The sequence below is a fragment of the Bombina bombina genome, chromosome 4 (assembly GCF_027579735.1).
Source record: "Bombina bombina isolate aBomBom1 chromosome 4, aBomBom1.pri, whole genome shotgun sequence".
Lineage (NCBI taxonomy): Eukaryota > Metazoa > Chordata > Amphibia > Anura > Bombinatoridae > Bombina > Bombina bombina.
The window spans coordinates 870,603,249-870,628,382 of record NC_069502.1 but is presented as its reverse complement, the minus strand read 5'-3'; the positions used below and the strand labels follow the sequence as shown (position 1 = coordinate 870,628,382).

General features: G+C 40.5%; 1 protein-coding gene across 1 annotated transcript in view; it reads left to right on the top strand.

Annotated features, from left to right (window-relative positions):
* LOC128657366 (zinc finger protein OZF-like) overlaps positions 1 to 25,134 on the top strand; it is a 72,045-nt gene that overhangs the window by 5,279 nt on the left and 41,632 nt on the right. The window contains exons 3-5 of the mRNA XM_053711689.1: positions 11,314 to 11,421; positions 11,495 to 11,599; positions 13,842 to 13,955. Of these exons, the coding sequence (XP_053567664.1) occupies positions 11,314 to 11,421; positions 11,495 to 11,599; positions 13,842 to 13,955 (327 nt within the window). The remainder of the gene's footprint in view (positions 1 to 11,313; positions 11,422 to 11,494; positions 11,600 to 13,841; positions 13,956 to 25,134) is intronic.

Sequence of the window (25,134 nt, the reverse complement as noted above, 5' to 3'; positions counted from 1 at the left end):
CTTTGTCCTCTTCACCTTCCTCAGACACTTTGCTATAATACAGTTCTCCAACAGTTCATTTGCAGTAGGGGTGCTTATCCAGTGTTCTTCCGCAGGGAGATGCTGGAAATCTGATGGTTTGTTCATGGGGTAGACAAGGCAGCCAGTGGATCCCCATGGCAAGCAGACACTCAAGTCACAGGGAGTCTATGAAGGAAACAGAAACAGCACAAGATGAGTACACACCCCAATACAATCACAATTATGTCCAAATAAAACTTCTTTCATCTTTTTTTGTAAGCATCACAATTCCTTTAGCTTAACTCATCCTTTGTAAACATTGTGGATATATAATACAAACTAAATACATTGATACTTTACAGAGAATAATTCACAGCTTCTCTATACAATTTAAATGATACTTCATGAATATTAAGCAAGTGAAAACTACTAAACTTCATCAAGAGGCTGCATGGCTATACTAAAACTTATGCTAAGGCCTGCCCTGTAGCAAAAATGAAAAATAAAACAGTCAATAAAAACATTTTCTCTCAAATGAATTTCTTTACACGGTTACTTTGAACTACTAAAAGTAAAAGAACCTAGTGTTGATTTATTCTGCACAGCTACTATCTATGTTTATAATTCTCCAACTATGATCTTAATAGTCAACAATCTCACCTGATATAAACATTTAATAGTTTACTAATTATTTTATGCAACCTAAATTCTCTCACACTCCTGTATGAGGAAAGAATACAATCAAAACATCATTTAAAACTACAAAATCTCTTAAAGGTAAACACTTCTGTATGGTAAGATAAATCCTTTCTTTGACAAACATCTGGAATTACCAAATTCAAATTGCAAGTACCATACCAATTAATAAAAGGGAAACAAAATACATTTCCTTTCATAACATAGCTCCAATAAGAGCCATGGCATGTAGAAAATATACTATCAATATGACTATAATTATGCTACTCCCTAAACAAATATTTCTCTGTCTAATTAATATAAACTTCTAGCTGAGACATGTCCTCATTATGTTCCACAGGGTGGAGGGTCTAAAATATTCTGATTGGCCATTCAATAGGTTACAATACTGCAAAGTTTAGACTTACACTTATCTAAAGGGTTACTTTGTTAAGCACATAAACTACAATGTGCACTAATACCAATAAAGCGTATGACCTCTTATACCTAATATGTTCAATAAAAATAAAACAAATACAAGAGAATACAAAACAAGCAATATAAGTAATCAAGTTAAAACAATACTCCCCTAATTTAATTGGTTGACCCTGTAACAGCATAACAGGTCCTCCATATCGAGCGGAAAGGCACAGTCCAGAGAAGGATAGTCTTTATGTTCTGACGACACACATTAGAGGAGACAGTCATGGATTACCCAGAGTCCAGTTCTGGGGCTGGTACCAGCATGCAAAGCAAAGAATGGATCCAAAGATAGTTCAGCAACTTTTACTGCAGTATGGTGGTTAAAACAAGCTTGACAAAAGGTCTTTTATCTTCATCTTTTCTTTCTTTAAAGGTTTACTTGCATTCAATCTTTAATCTTTTGAAGAGTGCACTTATGGAATTTTATCTGTACAGATTTTACCTAAATATGGAAAAAACTCAAAAATAATTCCGTTAGTGTCTTTAATTTCTGGATACAGCTGCATGATCTCATCCTGCAAATACAAATATAGTGTTAAGAACCAAATAGAAAAATAAAACATTTTAGGCATCTGAAATATGAGAGCAAAACAAAACACAGAAAGACAAATTTAGGGCACAGCTGGTGGTTGTTAGGCAATAACATTGTAAGAGGAGATTCAAAACGTTTTAGGTTCACCTTCTTACCTAAAAACAATCACCCCTATCACATAAAGATACTCATCAATACTCATCAATACTTCCCCCTTGTTTGCGTGAAACATCCCATGTGGCACGCAAACACAACATAACAAGAAACTAAAAGACAAATTATGCACTCCACTCATGCATGCAGAATACAATTCTCAAATAGCAAGCAAAATCAAATACACCTCCACATGCAATATTCCATTCATACAGCACCTTACCACACGCATTCACGAAAAATAAAAACTCAACATTCTCTTAGAAAACACTTAAACCAATTGTCCAGTTTACAAAACAAAACATGAACAGCCGACACAAACTTTTAACAACCAGAATTTACCTGAAATTCAACACATATATTTACATTCACTGAAACACAGCACTGAAAAATCCTACATTCTAGCAAAACTCTACAAATAATTAAAATCCTATAACCACTTTCTATGCCCTAGATTTGCAAATTCTACCATGCACAATACTATGATATCATACTAATAATGCAATCACTTCAGAAGATCAATAAACTCCAGTTGCATATTTACAAATAAAATCCCTAACCATAAATTTACAAAAGAACATACAAACACCTAAGTATCCAATTTCCAGTGATAGGTAACAAAAATCTACTATAGGAATGTATAGGGACAACTTCAACACAGCAATGCCAATTTGCCCGGGGAACTTAACTTAAAATCTACCGTCAAATTGCATGCTAACTTAACTTGCGCGCTTACCAGACAGGACTACAATACATGTCATAAACTAGCACAGGACTACAATACCTGTCTAGAACTAGCACAGGACTATTAACCTGCCTAGAGGGATTTATCACAAGTGCCGAGACAGGACTCAAACCTTCGCACAAACCCTGCTTCTTTCTTTAATGCAGGAATCCCTTTTTTAACCCTTTATCATATATTCAAAACCAACTAAATTTAGGTTCAGATTCACAGAGGGAAAGCAGAGTAAATAAACACTGATCCACTCCCCAGTGTAAATCCCAATTCTGACACCAGAAACTGTTGCATATTGGTTTCAGGAGGAGGGTGTCAGTTCAGGACTGGGCATCGGGCACACCATACCAGCTGGAAATCAGTACTTATCTGTTCAGGACGTCCAGGAGAATAGATTTCAGACCACGCAGCTATGATTCCAAAAGCTATTCTGTATATTACCAGTTGTTAGGCACTTTTATAGCCAAGAATTACAGCATATAGGTTTAACAAGTGACATATTCATAATTACATCATTTCACATAGTATTTCTATAAGAACAAAGAAAGTCATTTAAAATATAATTGGAAGAAAAGGAGTGTTAGGGAGTCATTTCTACAGAAATACCTAACTACAGATAAACAGTAACTGGGCCTCCTAGCCCAGCACAAATCACAGCCGTTTGACATCTTGTAGAGATAACAATGCATCCAAGCACATCGTCAGGGTCATTCTCAGGGCTATTATATCTATGCAAGTCTCCCTAACATCAGCCTAACATAATAAACCACTATAATAAAAGATTCATTACCCAAGATGGATGCCTAAGACAAAATGGCGGCGAAGAACAAGATGGCGCTAGTCATGCTAACAATAATTCCTAACAGGGGGGGAGAGAGACAGCAAGAGAGGGGGGGAGAGAGACAGCAAAAGAGAGGGGGGAGAGAGACAGCAAAAGAGAGGGGGGAGAGAGACAGCAAAAGAGAGAGGGGGAGAGAGAGACAGCAAAAGAGAGAGGGGGAGAGAGACCGCAAAAGAGAGAGGGGGAGAGAGACGGCAAAAGAGAGAGGGGGAGAGAGACGGCAAAAGAGAGAGGGGGAGAGAGACGGCAAAAGAGAGAGGGGGAGAGAGACGGCAAAAGAGAGAGGGGGGAGAGAGACAGCAAAAGAGAGAGGGGGGAGAGAGACAGCAAAAGAGAGAGGGGGAGAGAGACAGCAAAAGAGAGAGGGGGAGAGAGACAGCAAAAGAGAGAGGGGGGAGAGAGACAGCAAAAGAGAGAGGGGGGAGAGAGACAGCAAAAGAGAGAGGGGGGAGAGAGACAGCAAAAGAGAGAGGGGGGGAGAGAGACAGCAAAAGAGAGAGGGGGGAGAGAGACAGAAAAAGAGAGAGGGGGGAGAGAGACAGCAAAAGAGAGAGGGGGAGAGAGACAGCAAAAGAGAGGGGGAGAGAGCACAAAAGAGAGGGGGGAAGAGAGAGCGCAAATGAGGGGGGAGAGAGAGAGCGCAAAAGAGAGGGGGAAGAGCGCAAAAGAGAGGGGGGGAGAGAGAGCGCAAAAGAGGGGGGGAGAGAGCGCGCAAAAGAAAGGGGGGGAGAGAGAGAGCGCAAAAGGGGGGGGAGAGAGCGCAAAAGAGAGGGGGGAGAGAGCGCAAAAGAGATGAGGGAGAGCGCAAAAGAGATGGGGGAGAGCGCAAAAGAGAGGGGGAGAGAGAGAGAGCGCAAAAGAGGGGGAGAGAGAGAGCGTAAAAGAGAGGGGGAGAGAGAGCACAAAAGAGGGGGAGAGAGCGCAAAAGAGAGGGGGGGAGAGAGAGCTCAAAAGAGAGGGGGAAGAGAGAGAGAGCAAAAGAGATGGGGGAGAGAGAACGCAAAAGAGAGGGGGAGAGAGCTCAAAAGAGGGGGGGGGGGAGAGATAGCAAAAGTACTGCAAAAAATGGCCCGTGTGACCGGGCTTTAGGACTAGTAGGATAATATTTAGAGTAACAAGAAACCTCAGTAAGCTGAGTGCCATAAAGTGGCACTCCTGCTTTAGTCGTGTTATTTACAGCAAATTTAGCACTGTGTGCTCCTGTCTAGTGTTAAAATCTCCGGTATGATCACTGATTGGTAGGTAAGCTCCATGTGCAGTGCTTATAGTGCACCTGCCAATTGCTTCTGTTAGCACAGAGATCAGCACCAGGTGCTTGCCATAGTGTGATCTCATCTTTAAAAAAATGAATAAACTATTTTTTTTTTTATTTAAAGGCACTTTGCATTTCACAGTGTTTCACACTAATGTCATTTAACTGCACAGCACTAGCATTTTACTGTTTTCTGCATCCCTTTAATTGTATATTTGCTGGTTTAATAGCGTTTATAGGTGCAGAGTTGTGTAGTTACTATAATGTGTATGTGGTGTTGTTGGTCACATACAGGGAGCACTAAATCAGGAGTTTAATAAGGTTTATAGGCACAGAGCTGTGTAGTTACTATAATGTGTTTGTGGTGTTGTTGGTCACATACAGGGAGCACTAAATCAGGAGTTTAATAAGGTTTATAGGCACAGAGCTGGACTATAATGTGTATGTGGTGTTGTTGGTCACATACAGGGAGCACTAAATCAGGGGTTTAATAAGGTTTATAGGCACAGAGCTGTGTAGTTACTATAATGTGTATGTGGTGTTGTTGGTCACATACAGGGAGCACTAAATCAGTAGTTTAATAAGGTTTATAGGCACAGAGCTGTGTAGTTACTATAATGTGTTTGTGGTGTTGTTGGTCACATACAGGAGCACTAAATCAGGGGTTAATAAGGTTTATAGACACAAAGCTGTGTAGTTACTATAATGTGTATGTTGTGGTGTTGTTGGTCACATACAGGGAGCACTAAATCTGGGGGTTAATAAGGTTTATAGGCACAGAGCTGTGTAGTTACTATAATGTGTATGTGGTGCTGTTTGTCACATACAGAAAGCACTAAATCAGGGGTAGCACATTTACATCTTGTGCTCTACTGAAGTTTCCTACATTACTGTTATGGCCCCCCTGCAGTTTTATACTGTCATAGATGTATCTCATTACCGATTAATCTCATTTGAGCCAATAAATGACTGTCATTATTTAGCATTAAAGGGACATAAACTGCTGTGTGCAACTACGGTATCAGGGTCACTACTCACCATGTTAATGTTTTTCCTCCTGTGTCTGCAGCTCTCATCAGAGCTGTCTTTTTATTTTAACCCGTTACATGTGCTGGTTGATAAAGAACCACATCTTTATTCTGGGCACAGCCATCTTAGAGCTTACTTATTCTCACACCCTGTGCTGAGCAGTCAAAGATCAGTGTTGTTGTGGCCTTTTCACAGCTGTATCATGCGCTTAGACACAATACGGAGTGTGAGGTTTACATTTTTGCTTTTTTCATACACAGTTTATGAAATATATAACGTATGAAAAGGTCACATGACTAATATAGAGCAATGCAGCCACGGGAGATAATGAATCTCTTGCTCTCTCTATCCTGTACATTAAACACAAGTGCACAATACAGCTGTCAAACAGCCGACATCACTAGTCTGTGCGTGCTCAGCGCTTCTGTCACAAAATACAAGAATACCTACACTACAAGATGGCGGCACCCAGTGCTTTTCATGATAGCATACTGAGGTAGACTGAAGAGCACACTCTATATAGCAGCAGTGTTTGTCACGAGAGCATACTGAGGTAGGCTCAGAAGCATGCTCTAAATATGGCAGCAGTGCTTGTCTTGTCATGAGAGCATACTAAGGTAGGCTCAGAAGGGCGCTATATATATATATATATATATAAACAGTGCTTCTCATGAGAGCATACTGAGGTAGGCTCAGAAGCATGCTCTAAATATGGCAGCAGTGCTTGTCTTGTCATGAGAGCATACTAAGGTAGGCTCAGAAGGGCGCTATATATATATATATATATATATATATATATATATATATATTAACAGTGCTTCTCATGAGAGCATACTGAGGTAGGCTCAGAAGCATGCTCTAAATATGGCAGCAGTGCTTGTCTTGTCATGAGAGCATACTAAGGAAGGCTCAGAAGGGCGCTATATATATATATATATATTAACAGTGCTTCTCATGAGAGCCTACTGAGGTAGGCTCAGAAGCATGCTGTAAATATGGCAGCAGTGTTTGTCACAAGAGCATACTGAGGTAGGCTCAGAAGGGCGCTTTTATATGGCACCAATTTTTGTCATAAGAGCATGCTGAAGTAGGCACAGGAGTGTGCTCTATATATGGCAACAACATTATACATACAGTGCTTCAGACATGTGCACACTCCTGAGCATACTGAGATTTTGTATTCTGTATTAAGGAGGTACATTTAACAAAGGATAACAAGAGAAATAGGTAAATGTAATAACATAAGAAGCACTGCTTGTTTTTTACCCTGGCTATGTGCGTGTACAAACAACGTCACTATGTGCAGCACTGAGACATCTAATATTCTGTTGCCGTTGGTTACATAAATGTATTATATAACTTATAGTGCAGCTCTTCAGTGCGTAGCTGGGGGCAGAGGTTTGTGCAGCATTATTTCCCAGTGTTCTTCCATTTCAGTGACGTTTGTATTGTGATGGAGTCTAGCAGGTACTTCCTCTCACTAGTATCTTGCTTGTCTGTCCGACCTTCCTATTGCACACTGCTACCTATTTGGCCAGTTATGTGTAGGTCTGGACTGGCCTTTTGCCTTATTGAATGCCACCATTTTTTTTTATGCAGTGTTATTAGCTATTCAGCTTCCCAGGTTTACTGCACATTACTGCACATTGACACCTCTCTTAGGATCACCTGACTCACTCTTCTTAGTTGATGGATCAAGGCGATAGATACATACAAAATAACTACAATATTCCAAGCTGATGGTTTATATAGACCTATTAACCCTTAAAGGGACATCAAACCCAACAACTTTCTTTAATGATTCAAAAAGAGCATACCATTTTAAACAACTTTCCAATTTACTTCTGTTATCTAATTTGCTTTGTTCTCTTGATAGCCTTTGTTCAAAAGCATAGCTAGGTAGGCTCAGGAGTAGCAATGGGCTGCTTGGAGCTAGCTGATGATTGGTAGCTGCACATATTTGCATCTTCTCATTGGCTCACTTAATACGTTCAGCTAACTTCCAGTAATGCGTGGCTGCTCCTTCAACAAACTCGGACTTGTAACTTCCAAGAGAATGAAGCAAATTTGATAATATTAATAAATTGTACTGTTGTTTAGAATTGTATGCCCAGTCCAAATCATGAAAGAAAAAATGTGGGTTTCATGTTCCCTTTTTTTTTTTTTATATATATTTTTATTGAGGTTATATAGAATATCAGCACAAACAATGTTACCATATAGTCATATCACAGTGTTTTGAGCTTAGACAATACAACAGTGAAAACATATCTACAATATACATCTTGTACTTTATAGCATAGAAATAAAATATGATTCTGATATATAAGTACAACTATATGTTAAGTATTAACCTATATATTTAGTTTGTAACCACTTTCATTTTATTTTTATATATTTGGCTATGCCCCGTTTTTAATCAACGGCCACTCTTGATCCATACATATCAACAGTACAAGTAGTTGGGGATAGTAGTATCCAAATGAGATAATAAGCAAGTTTTGAAATAAATATATAGTATGTCACATTACCATCATACTCTCAAGACAGATCATGAGTAACTATTTGTATCATGCATAATGGTGTGGATAGTCATGGTCTAACCAATCGAGACTTGTTGAACACTAAGGTGTATTATTATGTAAAATAATTTAGTCGTTAAGAGTGTCTCCACTGCTTTTTTGTACATGGAAATCTACCACATCACCATTACTATAGGCTATAGTAATATAGCCTAATAATGGGCATTGGGAAGTTTAGACATACATGGAAACAAAAGTAAGGGTTTCTGTTGCTTACATGGTAAGCTCATTGGTGTAGAGAAAAGGACAGAGGGGGAGGGAGGGGGGGATGAGGGTAGAATCTGGCGACATGTGATCTTACAGATAATCTCTAAATGATCCCTCGGATTTGGGGGAGGAGAAGAGAGATGGAAAAGGGTAGAGCAAGGGAGGGAATGGGGGGGGCAGAGCCAGCAGAAGTTTACAGGATTGGGTTGTTGAGGGAAATAGGTAGAGGAGTGTACCCTCTCATGTCTACAGAGTAAACCCTTTATGGGAGGGAGAGTGGGGCTAATATTTAGAAGTTAGAACTCTTATGCGGATATGGGTAGGGACTAATATTGGAACATTGACTATCAGGCAATTATCTATAGTCGAGGGTTGTTTGCTCAGTAGGAGATAACACACGTATTGTTAGTACTGGTAGGGATTATGAGGATAAATGGCATTTAAAATCAAAGCAAAATATCCTGAAGTATATCTGTAATGTGGGGCTGCTGCAATAGATACATAGCAGAATTAAGTAGATCCTTAGCTATAAAAGGTATGAACAGATTGTATCCGGATAATGATAAGGCTGTGCTAAACAACAAATATAGTATCTTCAAGACATGAAAAAATTCACAGCGAATTTTATAAAAAATAATATATAGGTAAGGCTGTCCAGTGTATTATGGTATTGTCGCAAGGGTATGGGCCCTATACCCCGCGACAGGTGACAAAGTTCTCACCTTCAACTCAGTGAGGTCTAATATTGCTGGAGTTATAGATGTATAAATGTATATACAGCTACACACATACATACACAGGTATATATATGCACATATACACACATGAACCAAGATTTCATGTCAAACAGACTCAATAACTATATAGGTTTCAACAAATATACCCTTTGCAAATTGTTATAGCATTCTTTCTTTATCTACCCTGAAGTGTCTTCATTCTCATGTAAGCACAGCAGCAAAGTATACATTAGTATAGGCATATCTAGATAGATCACCGTTTATAAAGGTTATAGAGATAAATATCACAACTTGTTATAGGGAGGGGGAACAAAAGAAAAAATTGTCAAATGCCCCACATTGAATGCACTTTTACCATATTCTAAGTCAGTCCTGGCATATTTAGTTAAAAACAATTGGAACCTAGGAACAAACGCAATGTACTTATCTATGCAACTTTAGCCAGAGAAAAAAAGTCCTGCTTTTTTTTTTTTTTTTTTTTAAATCTAACGGTAGCAGGTTTTAGATGTTAATAATTATGTGACATTATAGGTGTAAATACATCAAACCCCCATAAATAAACATCTCAATAGCATAGTGCCCTAGTATAAGATTGTCCCTGATTTTGAACTAGTATGGTGAATCTCTCTTCTCCACCAGAGAAGGGAATCTGAAACTATTTGCAAACATTAAACACAAGCAATTATAAATTTAACAGAATAGTGGAACATTACATAAACAGTTAATATGCTATTGAGTTATGTTAGTCAAACACTTTAACATACAGGTAAAAGTCCTGTGTTATATGAAGCTTCTGGTGAGTATCCCTCATGTTATCCTGCATCAAACCGGGGAAGAGAAGAAGCATGCCCCAGGCCAGGGCTTATCCAATCCCCAATCTATTGTCCGCTGTCACATCAGCCTTCCGCCGCATTAAAAGGACTGTTCGTCCGACATCATTTCCCTATGCAGGGTCTCTAGCAACGCAACAGGCCCTCAAGATGACACTGTCCGGGTTTTCAGAGAGATTAAGGGATCTTCTGATCTGCAGCGGTGGCATTAGATCTGAGCTCCTAGATTGCGGATCCACAGAGCAAGCCTCCAGAGTTAAAGACCAGGTAGGTAGGGCTTTACTTGTTTTCTGTATGCCTGCAATTTGTTCCATACGAATGGCCACCGGTTCAGACGTCGAGACCACAAGATCATTGCCACCAGAAGCTGGAGCCTGCGATGTAGGTAGACTTGAATAAGAGGGAGCGCTGCCATGCTTTGATCCTGTCAGTGGTTCTAAAGTATGTTGCTTGGCATTCAAAGGCATATACTGTTCCACATCTCCTGCAGTGGGAGCAGAAAGGTGTGCCATACTCTTGAGAAACAAAGCTCTGATATCTTTTTCGAGCTGTTGATAGTGCTGTGAGATTGCTGTCAGCATTGTGGGTTCCCATTTTTCTACGGCCTCCATGCCTCTCCACCTCAGACCTCCACACCTCAGATAATAACTCAATCAGTAGGCTATTACTCTAATACTCTAATTTACTCTAAATGCCACCAGGATCTCTAGGAAGGCATAGACTTAGAGCTAGGTGGTCATGCTGGCCCCATATCTCCAGAGAGAGTGTGGAAACGCTACGCCATTTCTTGATAGGCCCAGAAATCTACGACAATCTAAAGTCAAGCTTGTCTAGCTAAATAAAATACTCAATATTGGTATCATTAGCTGCAGTAGGGTCTCCCCTTGTAGAGTCTGAAATCTGTCCTTTTAGATGGCAAGTGTGAAAAAAGTTATTCGGTAGAGTATCAGAATAACATGTGGAGTCCCATATTTTGCTGCTTATCATGGCCGCGGCTGGACACGCCCCCCCCATAATGTTCTTTTAAGGTCGTTTTTTTTAAAATTTATTTATTTTATGCTAAATTCTTTGTATTGTTTTTCTTCTCACATATAAAAGGAAATTAATATAACTTTTTACTATAATTGTAATTTTAATACAAAATGTGCAATTAATATAAAAAATATGATACTATTATTTGGATCATTCCAAACAAAACAACAAAAAAAGGGAAGAGGAGAAAAGTGTGTTATCTTAAAACTTTTATTTAATTACAGGGCATCTAGAGGAAAACACGGACACAGGGCTATTAAATGTGAAGGAAGAGGATGAGACAGATGACAGGAATAGTCATCAGACTGAAATACATTGGTCTCTCCCTGCCGGTAAGTAGTAATACGTGAGAGTCTGCCGGGGAAGTGCACACAGTTACTTACTGAATCTGCTTTATTTGTACAGCTGAAGATAATACTGAAATAGTGAAAGTGGAGGTAACAGAAGATCTGTGTGCAAGACATCAGCTGGAAACTCCAGATGAGGAAACCAGTGACAATATCAGCCCAGGTGAGTGTGCACATGGGATACAGGCAAGTGTGTACTTATGTTGTGTCTGAGGGATGTTGGTTACAAGCTGAATGTTTATGTATGTTGTATCTATCTGAGAGATGTGGATTACAACTGAGTGTGCATGTATATTGTGTGAGGGATGTGGGTTACAACTGAGTGTGCACATATGTTATGTCTGAGGAAAGAGGGTTACAAGGGAGTGTGTATGTATGTTGCATCTGAGATACACAGGTGAGTGTGCATGTATGTTGAGTCTGAGAAACACAGGTTACATATGAGTGTGCATTTATGTTGTGTTTGAAGGATGCAATTGGGTGTGCATGTATATTGTGTCTGAGGTACACATGTTACAGGTGAGTGTGCACTTATATTGTTTCTGAGGTACACAGGTTACAGGTGAGTGTGCATGCATGTTGTGTTTGAGGTACACAGGATACAGGTGAGTGTGCATGTATGTTGTATCTGAGGTACACAGGTTACAGGTGAGTGTGCATGTATGTTGTATCTGAGGTACACAGGTTACAGGTGAGTGTGCATGCATATTGTGTTTGAGGTACACAGGATACAGGTGAGTGTGCATGCATGTTGTATCTGAGGTACACAGGTTACAAGTGAGTGTGCACGTATGTTGTGTCAGAAGGTTGCAGGTTACAGTAGGGTGTGCACGAATATTGTGTCTGAGGTACACAGGTTACAGGTGAGTGTGCACGTATGTTGTGTCAGAAGGTTGCAGGTTACAGTAGGGTGTGCACTTATAGTGTGTTTGAGGTACACAGGATACAGGTGAGTGTGCATGTATGTTGTATCTGAGGTACACAGGTTACAAGTGAGTGTGTATGTATGTTGTGTCGGAAGGTTGCAGGTTACAGTAGGGTGTGCACGAATATTGTGTCTGAGGTACACAGGTTACAGGTGAGTGTGCACGTATGTTGTGTCAGAAGGTTGCAGGTTACAGTAGGGTGTGCACGAATATTGTGTCTGAGGTACACAGGTTACAGGTGAGTGTGCACGTATGTTGTGTCAGAAGGTTGCAGGTTACAGTAGGGTGTGCACTTATAGTGTGTTTGAGGTACACAGGATACAGGTGAGTGTGCATGTATGTTGTATCTGAGGTACACAGGTTACAAGTGAGTGTGCACGTATGTTGTGTCAGAAGGTTGCAGGTTACAGTAGGGTGTGCACGAATATTGTGTCTGAGGTACACAGGTTACAGGTGAGTGTGCACGTATGTTGTGTCAGAAGGTTGCAGGTTACAGTAGGGTGTGCACTTATAGTGTGTTTGAGGTACACAGGATACAGGTGAGTGTGCATGTATGTTGTATCTGAGGTACACAGGTTACAAGTGAGTGTGTATGTATGTTGTGTCGGAAGGTTGCAGGTTACAGTAGGGTGTGCACTTCTATTGTGTCTGAGGTACACGGGTTACAGGTGAGATTGCACTTGTAATGGCTGGTTATTTATCAAGCTCCCGCAAACTGGCAAATTTGCCCCTTTGCGGGCGCATGATAATTATCACTCTGCTTGTAATCTAACCCTAAATGGGGAGGAAAAAATACAGTACACTGTCCTTCTTAGTGATATTAGCTCAGACAGACAAAGTGATAGTAGCTTATTCATCGCAGTGACACAGCCGAAACTTGTATCTTGGGAGGTCTGTTTTATTGAAGGAAATGCAGTGGTATAAATAGCACAACTAGGTGCCATAAAACTCTCCTTCGTTGATTAGTTAACAGTCAGTTCCTATTGAGGAATGGTGAGCCAGCCAATAGCAGAAAGCCCACTAAAACAATTCCTGATTGGTTCTATTTTAGCCTTTCAGGAGTAATAATAGCCAATCAAATTAATATGTTCCCGCCCCTCTGGGGAAAGCCTTAATTCAATGAGTTTTGACATAGTTTGCCTGGCTGTAGATTCTTGTTAATCCCATCTGTTCTCAAAGCACAAAAAACATCCAGGGAAGGTAGGATGCAGCTTTCTGGGCATATTGTTAGTGCTACAGCTACTACCTTCCCTGCTATCTTTATACAATACAGAACTAACAATCCCCTATTTCCATCAGGCCAGTCAGTTAAAATGTCCATGTTATGTCCACATTTATTATTTTGACATTGGGCATCCGTGACAATTATCTCATGTGCTTATTGTCACTTCTTGGTGTCTGTATAATGTTATTTATTTATAAGGAATGAGACGGATATTGATTCATCCCAAAATCTTACAAGCAACTTTCTCTGTACAGGCCGTACTGATGTGACGCCTACAGAGAGCTCAGCGGTAAAGCACGGAGGAGAACCATCTGTGAGTGATCAGGTGAAGATTGAGGAGAATGAAGTTCCTATTAATACGGCTACAGGTGATTAGCGCTTATTAAGGGAAGATTCTGTGATGGTGACATTTTGTCTCTTTTACATACGTTATATTCGCTCCGATGGTTACACAGCAGACAGATATTAGTGCAGACATCCTCAAATTTGGCCCTCCAGAGGTTTTGGAACTACATTTCCCATGATGCTGAGCCAGCATATCAGCTGGCTGAGCATCATGGGAAATGTAGTTCCAAAACCTCTGGAGGGCCAAGTTTGAGGATGTCTGTATTAGTGTGTAGCTCAGTTTTAAAGGGGCAGTATACAGATATTTTTCTGTTGTGTTGCTATAGAATAACATATCAGCCCAGTCGTAATTCTTTTTAAAACAAATTAACTTCCTTTGTTCCCTGCAATTATTTCTCAATAGCCGAACTACACCCACTGTTTGTCTTATTTGGAGGAGCCAAACTGGGCTTTAGGCTGTAGACAACAAGTCAGCAGGGTGCATTTCAAGTTTTGAGAAGTAGAAATTGCTTTATTTTCAGAGCTGAATTACATGAAAAGGGGACAAAGTAATGAAAATGTATTACAAGCTAGTTACATTGTGCATCAGTAAACATTTTAGATAAAAATCTCAAAGTGTTTACTGTCCCTTTAAAAAAAAGTCATAATACACATTCCACCTCTCACCCCCCCCCCACATAAAGGGGGGGGGGGTGCACTGTTCCCAGAGTGTTTTGTGGATGGGAGACGTCCCCCTCTCGCAACTCAACTGCTAACATTCCTGTGTCTTCTCAGCAATTTATTGTAAATCCATTTATTAATGTATTTCATATTTCTAAATTTCTCTCCCTTTTCTTTGATTTTGTAGAATGTTTCCCTTGTTGTTTATTTATTTAGGTGCACATAATTATTATTACTTAATTTGCAATTTGTTAACAGCAAATTTTTGCTTCCAATTATATAATTGTAATGGATTGTTTTTAAATTCATTATTTTTCTTAACCCCTTAATGACAACTGACGTACCAGGTACGTCAAGCAAAAACTAACTGTTAATGACAATAAACGTACCTGGTACGTCAGTTGTCTTACAGAGTGCTGGAAGCAATCGCTTCCAGCAGCTCTCAGGGTATTGCAGTGATGCCTCGATGCAATACCTTTTAACAAGCCTCCGATGCAGAGAGAGCCACTCTGTGGCCCTCTCTGCACCGGTAACAATAGTGCTGTTTTCCGGGGGGAGTGTAGAAAGGAGGCGGCAGCGTGCACGGGGGCGCGCGCGTACATTAGCCACTGACACCAATGGAAAAAAGTTCAAAATAAAAGAGCTATATATAGAGCTGTTTGGTGGGGGATCAGGGAGGTTGGGGGCTAAGGCAGGGCTCCATTACAGCTGAATACATTTTTTAAAAAAAAATAAAAAAAAATCCTTTTATTTAGTACTGGCAGACTTTCTGCCAGTACTTAAGATGGCGGGGACAATTGTGGGGGAGGGAAGAGAGCTGTTTGGGAGGGATCAGGGGGTGGGATGTGTCAGGTGGGAGGCTGATCTCTACACTAAAGCTAAAATTAATCCTGCCAGCGCCCTACAAGCTACCTAATTAACTCCTTCACTGCTGGGCATAATTCACGTGTTGTGCGCAGCAGCATTTAGCGGCCTTCTAATTAACAAAAAGCAATGCCAAAGCCATATATGTCTGCTATTTCTGAACAAAGGGGATCCCAGAGAAGCTTTTACAACCATTTGTGCCATAATTGCACAAACTGTTTGTAAAAAATTTCAGTGAGAAACCTAAAATTGTGAAAAATTTAAAGTTTTTTTTTTTATTTGCTCGCATTTGGCGGTGAAATGGTGGCATGAAATATACCAAAATTGGCCTAGATCAATACTTGGGGTTGTCTACTACACTAAACTAAAGCTAAAATTAACCCTACAAGCTCCCTACATGCTCCCTAATTAACCCCTTCACTACTGGGCATAAAACACGTGTGGTGCGCAGCGGCATTTAGCGGCCTTCTAATTACCAAAAAGCAACCCCAAAGCCATATAAGTCTGCTATTTCTGAACAAAGGCGATCCCAGAGAAGCATTTACAACCATTTGTGCCATAATTGCAGAAGCTGTTTGTAAATAATTTCAGTGGGAAACCTAAAGTTTGTGACAAAATGTGTGAAAAAGTGAACATTTTTTTTAATTTGATCGCATTTGGCGGTGAAACGGTGGCATGAAATATACCGAAATGGGCCTAGATCAATACTTTGGCATGTCTTCTAAAAAAAAATATATACATGTCAATGGATATTCAGGTATTCCTGACAGATATCAGTGTTCCAATGTAACTAGCGCTAATTTTGAAAAAAAAGTGGTTTGGAAATAGCAAAGTGCTACTTGTATTTATGGCCCTATAACTTGCAAAAAAGCAAAAGAACATGTAAACATTGGGTATTTCTAAACTCAGGACAAAATTTAGAAACTATTTAGCATGGGTGTTTTTTGGTGGTTGTAGATGTGTAACAGATTTTGGGGGTCAAAGTTAGAAAAAGTGTGTTTTTTTTCCATTTTTTCCTCATATTTTATAAAAATTTTTTATAGTAAATTATAAGATATAATGAAAATAATGGTATATTTAGAAAGTCCATTTAATGGCGAGAAAAACGGTATATAATATGTGTGGGTACAGTAAAAGAGTAAGAGGAAAATTACAGCTGAACACAAACACCACAGAAATGTAAAAATAGCCATTGTCATTAAGGGTAAGAAAATTGAAAAATGTTCCGGTCATTAAGGGGTTAAGATGGTGAGAGTCCACTATCCATCACTTGAGGGATATAAGTTATTGTCCAGCAGCAGCAGGCAAAATACACTTCAAAAATCCAGAATTGCTCCACCTCACCCAGTATACCCTCCTACGCAGCCTCAGTTATAGGGGGGTAGTTATCAAGCCGTCAACCTCAAATACGCTGGAATTCCGCAGCGTATTTGTGGCGAGGCTGATTCACCTTAGTTATCAAGCCCTAGATACCGGCAAAAGTAGAATTTTGTGACGTAAGCTTCGATCCGCCGGACTCAGTCTGACACAGATCGATTCTTACGTCACTCCAGATGTTCCGCACACAAGTGCGGCACAATCTGACTACTTTTGCTAGTTATCAAAAAACTAGCAGGTACGCTCAGCACTTTTCCGGCCCAGCGTACCTGGTTTTCAATCCGCCGCCCTGGAGGCGGCGGATCCCATAGGAATCAATGGGAGTCTGACCATAGCGAAAGTTCATGTTCGCTGCTGCCCGATATCCCATTGATTCCTATGGGAGATGTCTGCACCTAACATGTACTCCGAGTCTAAACACCCCTAATCTGTCCCCCCCCCTACACCGCCGCAACTAAATAAAGTTATTACCCCCTAAACCGCCACTCCCGGAGCCCACCGCAAGCTATAATAAATATGTTAACCCCTAAACCGCCGCTCCCGGTCCCCGCCGCAACTATAATAAATGTATTAACCCCTAAACCGCCGCTCCCGGACACCGCCGCAACCTACATTATACCTAGTAACCCCTATCTTGCCGATCCCGGACCTTGCCGCAACTAAATAAATAGTTTAACCCCTAAACCGCCGCTCCCGGACCCCGCCGCAACCTATATTAAAATCCTAAAATAGCTACAATGTAATTATTAATTACATTGTAGCTATCTTAGGGTTTATTTTACAGGTAAGTATTTAGTTTTAAATAGGAATAATTTATTAAAGTATAGTGTAGTGTTAGGTGTAATTGTAACTTAGGTTAGTTTTTATTTTACAGGTAAATTTCTCTTTATTTTAGCTAGGTAGCTATTAAATAGTTAATAACTATTTAATAGCAATTGTACCTAGTTAAAATAAATTGAAAGTTACCTGTAAAATAAAAATAAATCCTAAGATAGCTACAATATAATTATTATTTATATTGTAGCTATATTAGGGTTTATTTTACAGGTAAGTATTTAGTTTTAAATAGGATTAATTTAGTTAATAATAGAAATATTATTTAGATATATTTAATTAATATTTAAGTTACGGGGGTTTAGGGTTAGTGTTAGACTTAGGTTTAGGGGTTAATAAATTTATTACAGTGGCGGCGGTGTAGGGGGGGCAGGATAGGGGTTAATAAATGTATTATAGGTGGCGACGGTCTAGGGGGGGCAGATTAGGGGTTAATAAGTTTAATATAGGTTGCGGCGGGGTCCGGGAGCGGCGGTTTAGGGGTTAAACTATTTATTTAGTTTAGGGATCAGCAGGATAGGGGTTAATAACTTTATTATAGAGGGCGGCGGTATAGGGGGGGCAGGATAGGGGTTACTAGGTATAATGTAGGTTGCGGCGGTGTCCGGGAGCGGCGGTTTAGGGGTTAATACATTTATAAGAGTTGTGGCGGGGTCTAGGAGCGGCGGTTTAGGGGTTACTAACTTTATTGAGTTGCGGGGGGCTCCGGGGGCGTCGGTATAGGGGGTAGAACAGTGCAGTTTAGTGTGGGTGCTTAGTGACAGGCTAGCAATAAAGCTGTAAAAAAGCCGAAGAGCAGCGAGATCGGATGAGTGATAACTCTCACAGTCCGCTGCTCATCGCCCCGTACTTGGTGCGCGGCTTTTTGACAGATTGATTGATAACTTAGGCAAATTTTTTCAGGTCCGCGGCGGCGATGGTAGGCGAACTTAGGCGGGCGTATTGGGCCGGCGAAGGCAGGAAAGTTGACACGTTGATAACTACCCCCCATAGTTTTGCCTTTGCAAAGAGAATGTAGAACTCTGAAGTGCTTAGTAATGTTTAACCCCTTAACGACCGAGGACGTGCAGGTTACGTCCTCCAAAAAAAGTCAGTTAACGACCAAGGACGTACCCTGCACGTCCTCGGTCTGGAAAGCAGCTGGAAGCGATCCTGCTCGCTTCCAGCTGCTTTCCGGTTATTGCAGTGATGCCTCGATATCGAGGCATCCTGCAATAACCTTTTTTAGCCATCCGGTGCAGAGAGAGCCACTCTGTGGCCCTCTCTGCACCGGAGATCAGTGGCTATATTCGTTGGTGGGTGGGAGGCGGGTGGCGGCCATCAATGGCCCTGGTGATCTGGAGGGGGGCGGGATCATGGGCGTGGATGGCCGGGAGCGTGCACGGGAGGGGGGGCGGGCGCGTGCACGGGGAGGGAGCGGGTGGGAACCGCTACACTACAGAAAATATTTTTGTCAAAGGTTGAAATAGTGGGGGATATATGTATAAAAATATACATCAGACAGGGGGTGGGGGTTGGTCTGTGTGGGGGGGGAAGCTACACTACAGAAAAAACGCAATAAAAAATAAAAAAAAACATTTTTTTTGCAAACTGGGTACTGGCAGACAGCTGCCAGTACCCAAGATGGCCCCCAATAAGGCAGAGGGGGAGGGTTAGAGAGCTGTTTTGGGGGGGATCAGGGAGGTTGGGGGCTAAGGGGGGATCCAACACAGTAGCATATGTAAATATGCTAATAAAATATTTTTTTATTTTTTTAAAAAAACAAAAACGTTTATTTTAGTACTGGCAGACTTTCTGCCAGTACTTAAGATGGCGGGGACAATTGTGGGGGAGGGAAGGGAGCTGTTTGGGAGGGATCAGGGGGTGGGATGTGTCAAGTGGGAGGCTGATCTCTACACTAAAGCTACAATTAACCCTGCAAGCTCCCTACAAACTACCTAATTAACCCCTTCACTGCTAGCCATAATACACGTGTGATGAGCAGCAGCATTTAGCGGCCTTCTAATTACCAAAAAGCAATGCCAAAGTCATATATGTCTGCTATTTCTGAACAAAGGGGATCCCAGAGAAGCATTTACAACCATGTGTGCCATAATTGCACAAGCTGTTTGTAAATAATTTCAGTGAGAAACCTAAAATTGTGAAAAATTTAGCGTTTTTTTTTAATTTGATCGCATTTGGCGGTGTAATGGTGGCATGAAATATACCAAAATGGGCCTAGATCAATACTTGGGGTTGTCTACTACACTAAACTAAATCTAAAATTAACCCTAGAAGTTCCCTACATGCTCCCTAATTAACCCCTTCACTGCTGGGCATAATACACGTGTGGTGCGCAGTGGCATTTAGCAGCCTTCTAATTACCAAAAAGCAAAGCCAAAGCCATATATGTCTGCTATTTATGAACAGAGGGGATCCCAGAGAAGCATTTACAACCATTTATGCTATAATTGCATAAGTTTTTTTGTAAATAATTTCAGTGAGAAACCTAAAGTTTGTGAAAAAGTGAACAATTTTTTTTTATTTGTTCGCATTTGGCGGTGAAATGGTGGCATGAAATATACCGAAATGGGCCTAGATCAATACTTTGGGATGTCTTCTAAAAAAAAATATATACATGTCAATGGATATTCAGGGATTCCTGAAAGATATTAGCGTTCCAATGTAACTAGCACTAATTTTGAAAAAAAGTGGTTTGGAAATAGCAAAGTGCTACTTGTATTTATGGCCCTATAACTTACAAAAAAAGCAAAGAACATGTAAACATTGGGTATTTCTAAACTCAGGACAAAATTTAGAAACTATTTAGCATGGGTGTTTTTTGGTGGTTGTAGATGTGTAACAGATTTTGGGGGTCAAAGTTAGAAAAAGTGTGTGTTTTTTCCAATTTTTACTCATATTTTATAATTTTTTTTATAGTAAATTATAAGATATGAAAATAATGGTATCTTTAGAAAGTCCATTTAATGGCGAGAAAAACGGTATATAATATGTGTGGGTACAGTAAATGAGTAAGAGGAAAATTACAGCTAAACACAAACAAATAGCCTTGGTCCCTAACGGACAGAAAATGGAAAAGTGCTGTGGTCATTAAGGGGGTTAAAGAAAGTAGACTGATAAGGGTTCTCTAATTGATAGGAGACCCATTTTCCCCCTCAATAGTGTCTTATAGATCGAGGGTTCAAAAGGAGTTATGATGAACACTGAGAACCTTCTCCCACTGTGGATATCTTACAGGCTCCCCAGGCAAAATTTGGATTTATCTGCAAGGGTTATAGTCCTGAATAATGTTCATGGTAACCTGTATCTCTTGTCCATGCTCCACAGTTATATTGTCTGTTTCATAGAGCTCATCCTTCTCACACTTCTCCTTCTTGCGTCCTGAGGTTGTGCTTATGGGAGGGGGCTATATATGGTGCAGATATCTGCTAACTTAATCCCCAGTTTGTGCCACGGGAGTCGTTGTGCGTTGAAAATGGGAGATACTAAACATGGAGCAAGTTTTGAATCTGGCTCCGCAGATAATGCAGGTTATAGAATTCATGGTGCAAATGACATGGCTATTGAAAGAGCCCCAAACTTGAAGAACTAACTTAGGAGTTGTTTAGGAGATTAGCACACCGTGTTCTGTTATTCCTAAGTGGTGATACAGGCGTTTCTCTCATTTAATTCCTTCTCGTCTGACCTTGTAATGACTTCTGGATTTCATTTTATATTTGACCCTTTGTTGACCTGCACACTCAAACCAGTCTCTGCACTTTTAAAAGTATTTAAGTATTGTGTTCTGCCTTTCAAATAGCTGTTTCAAAAATGAAAATAGTAGCAGGGATAGGCATGGTTCAAGGCTGTGGCAGACATTTTCCAAAGTAAAGACCTTAGTGAAGGACACAAAGGTACATTTCAAATTAAAAACACTCTCTTTACCGAGAGGATAGTGGATGAATGTTGGAATAGCCATCCAGCAGAAGTGGTAGAGACAGTGAAGGAGTTTAAACATGTATGGGATAGGCATAAGGCTATGCTAGATATAAGATAAGGCCAGGAACTAATGAAAGTATTCAGAAAATTGAGCAGACTAGATGGGCCGATTAGTTCCTATCTGCCGATACATTCTTTGTTTCTATAAGTCAGGAGATCGGCATTTTGCTGTCAAATAGGCCGCATGTTGAACACCCTGGTCTAGTTCAAGTACAAAATATTAATCTAATCAAACAAGTTTAAAATAACATTTATATAAAGACTGCTTGTGGTATACTGTTATAAAATGTTTTCAAAATTCTTACTTTTTTTTTTTTTTTTTTTTTTTTTTTTATTGTATTGAGGGTCTGCAACTCCTGACCAAACCCACCCACCTTGATGTTAATTGCATGATTATCATGGTTGGTTACTTACTTGGTTAGGTAAGGTTTGTCAGAGTAGGCAGCAGTGTTCTACACACAGACACCAGCGCTACGCTGCCACACAGATCAAGGAATCTGGATGGGTCACGACTCACGGATGGTTGACACAGGCTGCACTGCAGGCAGCTTGCTTCTTGCCTCTCTCTTACTCACTTTTCCGCTACTCAGCGGTGGTGCCGCATGTGTCAAGGAGGAGTCAGGACCAGCATTCATCTGTCCTACTCCTCCCTCCCTGCTGCAAAATGGGTGGCGGACACTACAAGGGCCAGTCACGGAGACCAGTGTCCATGTACGGACACCTTGCCTATCCTTGAATAGTGTAGCCTGCTGCAGAATGGTTGAATAGCCCAGGGGTGGAGTCGGTGCTCTGTGGCTATAGCTAGTCATTTCGGTTTTGTTTAGGGTAATCCCTTAAAATGGCTGGGTGGTTGTGGCAAGATGCTTCTGGGTGTGCTATTGAGTAACAAACCTTTAACAGTAATTAACACCCATGCAATTTCACCCCATAAGTAAGCTACCCCTCTGGAGGCTATGGCATACTCACAGTATCTTCTGCATTGCAAAGCACTATACACATTCTGCCCCTCAACTCCAGTGGCGTCTCTAGATCACCTCTGGTAACTTCACTGCTAACATTACTGTGTCTTTTTAGCAATTTATGGTCTTTAAGTAAATCCATTTATAAATGTATTTCATATTTCTGAATTTCTCTCCCTTTTCATAGATTTTGTAGAACTTTTCCCTTGTTTATTTAGGAGCATAACATGATTATTATTGCTTTTCCAATTTGGCAATGGTATCAGCAATTTTTGCTTCCAGTAATATGACTTTAATGGATTTTTTTTTATATCCATTATGTTTCTTAAGATGGCGAGAGTCCACTATCCATCACTTGTGGGCTATAAGTAAGTCCTTGCCCAGCAGGAGCAGGCAAAACACACCTAAATTTCCAGAATTGTGCTCCTCCCCACCCAGAATACCCTCGCACTCAACCTCCGTTATAATTTTGCCTTTGCAAAGAGAATGTAGAACTCTGAAGTGCTTAGTAAAGCTTTGAAGAAAGTAGACTAATAAGGGTTCTCTAACTGATTTGAAACCATTTTCCCCCCTTAATATTGTCTTATGGACACAGGCATCAAAAGGAGTTACGAGAGATATCAGGCCCAAACTACTCTATTGCCTCAATGTCAAGTGCAGGATTGGGGCAGGAAGAGGGTTGTTCATCAAGTTGGGACACTGGAAATGGATATCAGGCGTCTGCCTCATCTGTGTGTCGCAAATTCCAGATGTGTGAGGTTGCACTGGATATGGCGCAGATGTCTGCTCATTTCCCCCAGTTGTTGCCAACTAAGACAGAGGAGTTGTCGTGCGTTGAAAATGGGGGATACTAAACATGGAGCAAGTTTTGAATCTGGCTCCACAGATAATGCAGGTTGTAGAATTAATGGTGTAAATGACATGGATATAGAAAGACCCCTAAACTTGAAGCACTAATTTAGGAATAACAGAGCACTGTGTGCTAATCTCCTAAACGGCTCCTAAGTGGTGTTCAAGGCGTTTCTGATCTCTTATAATTCCTTCTGGCCTGACCTTGTACTGACTTCTGGATTTCATTTTATATGTGACCCTTTGCTGACCTGCACACTGAAACCAGTATCTGCACTTTTAAAAAATGAAAATAGTAGCCTTCTGGAGAATGCATTCCTTATCTATTTAGCTTTTTAAATCGATATGAAACCCCAATTTTTTTTTTCTTTCATGATTCAGATAGAGCATGCAAATGTAAACAACTTTTGAATTTACTTCTATTACCTGCTTCATTCTCTTGGTATCCTTTGTTGAAAAGCATACCTAGGTAGGCTCAGGTGCAGCGATCCATTACTGGGAGCTAGCTGCGGTTTGGTGGCTGCACATATATGCCTTTTGTCATTAGCTCATTGGATGTATTCACTTAGCTCCCAGAAGTGTATTGCTGCTACTTCATCAAAGGATACCAAGAGCAAATTTGATAATAGAAGTATGTTTGAAAGATGTTTAAAATGTAAATATCTGAATCATGAAAGTAAACAAATTTGGGTTTTATGTCCCTTTAAGCTTAAATATGAGACTTTGAGCTCTTTGAGTCTGAGGGACATTGCAGGGAACTGGAAAAGCTTGCAATGCACAGGATATTATAGGTAAATCCTTTCTTCCTTTTGGCCATCTTTAATGCTGGCAAAGTGCTATGTGAGGGCTGCTAAGCATCTCTAACTGTCTTTGAGGGCCTTGCAGGACAGTAAGTCACTTGGGCTTCAACTTTCATTTGTTACAGATGTGTGCAAAACTGATGCACATTCTGTCTGTTATCTGCTGTTTATTTCCCACCTAAAATGCATAGCTATAGGCAGGGATGATCATGCAGGCCGGATTCCACAGTTATTTCTGCAGGCTCCTAAACATTTATGCTTTAACTACAATGCTGTCTGTCCTGTAGTTATGCATTGATTGTGACGAGCATCTGTCTCATTCAAGGAGTCTAACCCTAATTTCGGCCTTCTTAGGGGTCAGAAGTTTTCAGCTGTGCTGTTTGAAGAACTAATGTCTCTCAGGAGTTGCTTTTACATGTAAATAATATATTCAGTCTACAATGGCAGAATTGTCATACACCTGATTCTGAGTTGCTTTTACCCCATATTCTATGCCCCCAGGGTGTTTTTGGTGGGTGAATTGTCAGGCTCCCCTGTGTAAGTAATGAGGTTTCAGTGCCTGAGTCCCAAACTGGCTCTCTGGCTGCTCCAGAGGAGGATGCACAATTTAATTTTAGAATAGATCATATGCACGCTCTGCTAAGGGAAGAGCTCTATACTTTGGAAGTTGGAAAAGTTCATACCCTCAGTAATCCGATGCTAAGGTACTTGATAAGTTTTTCAATCCCCACCTAAGCAGCCCAATTCCTTCCCTCTTCCAAATCCATCTCAGAAATGGTGACTAAAGAATGGAACAAAGCAGGTTCCACCAGCAACATTTAGAGCATTTTTTTTTTCATTATTGCTAAATTATAGAGGCATTGGAAACCATTACTAAGGTA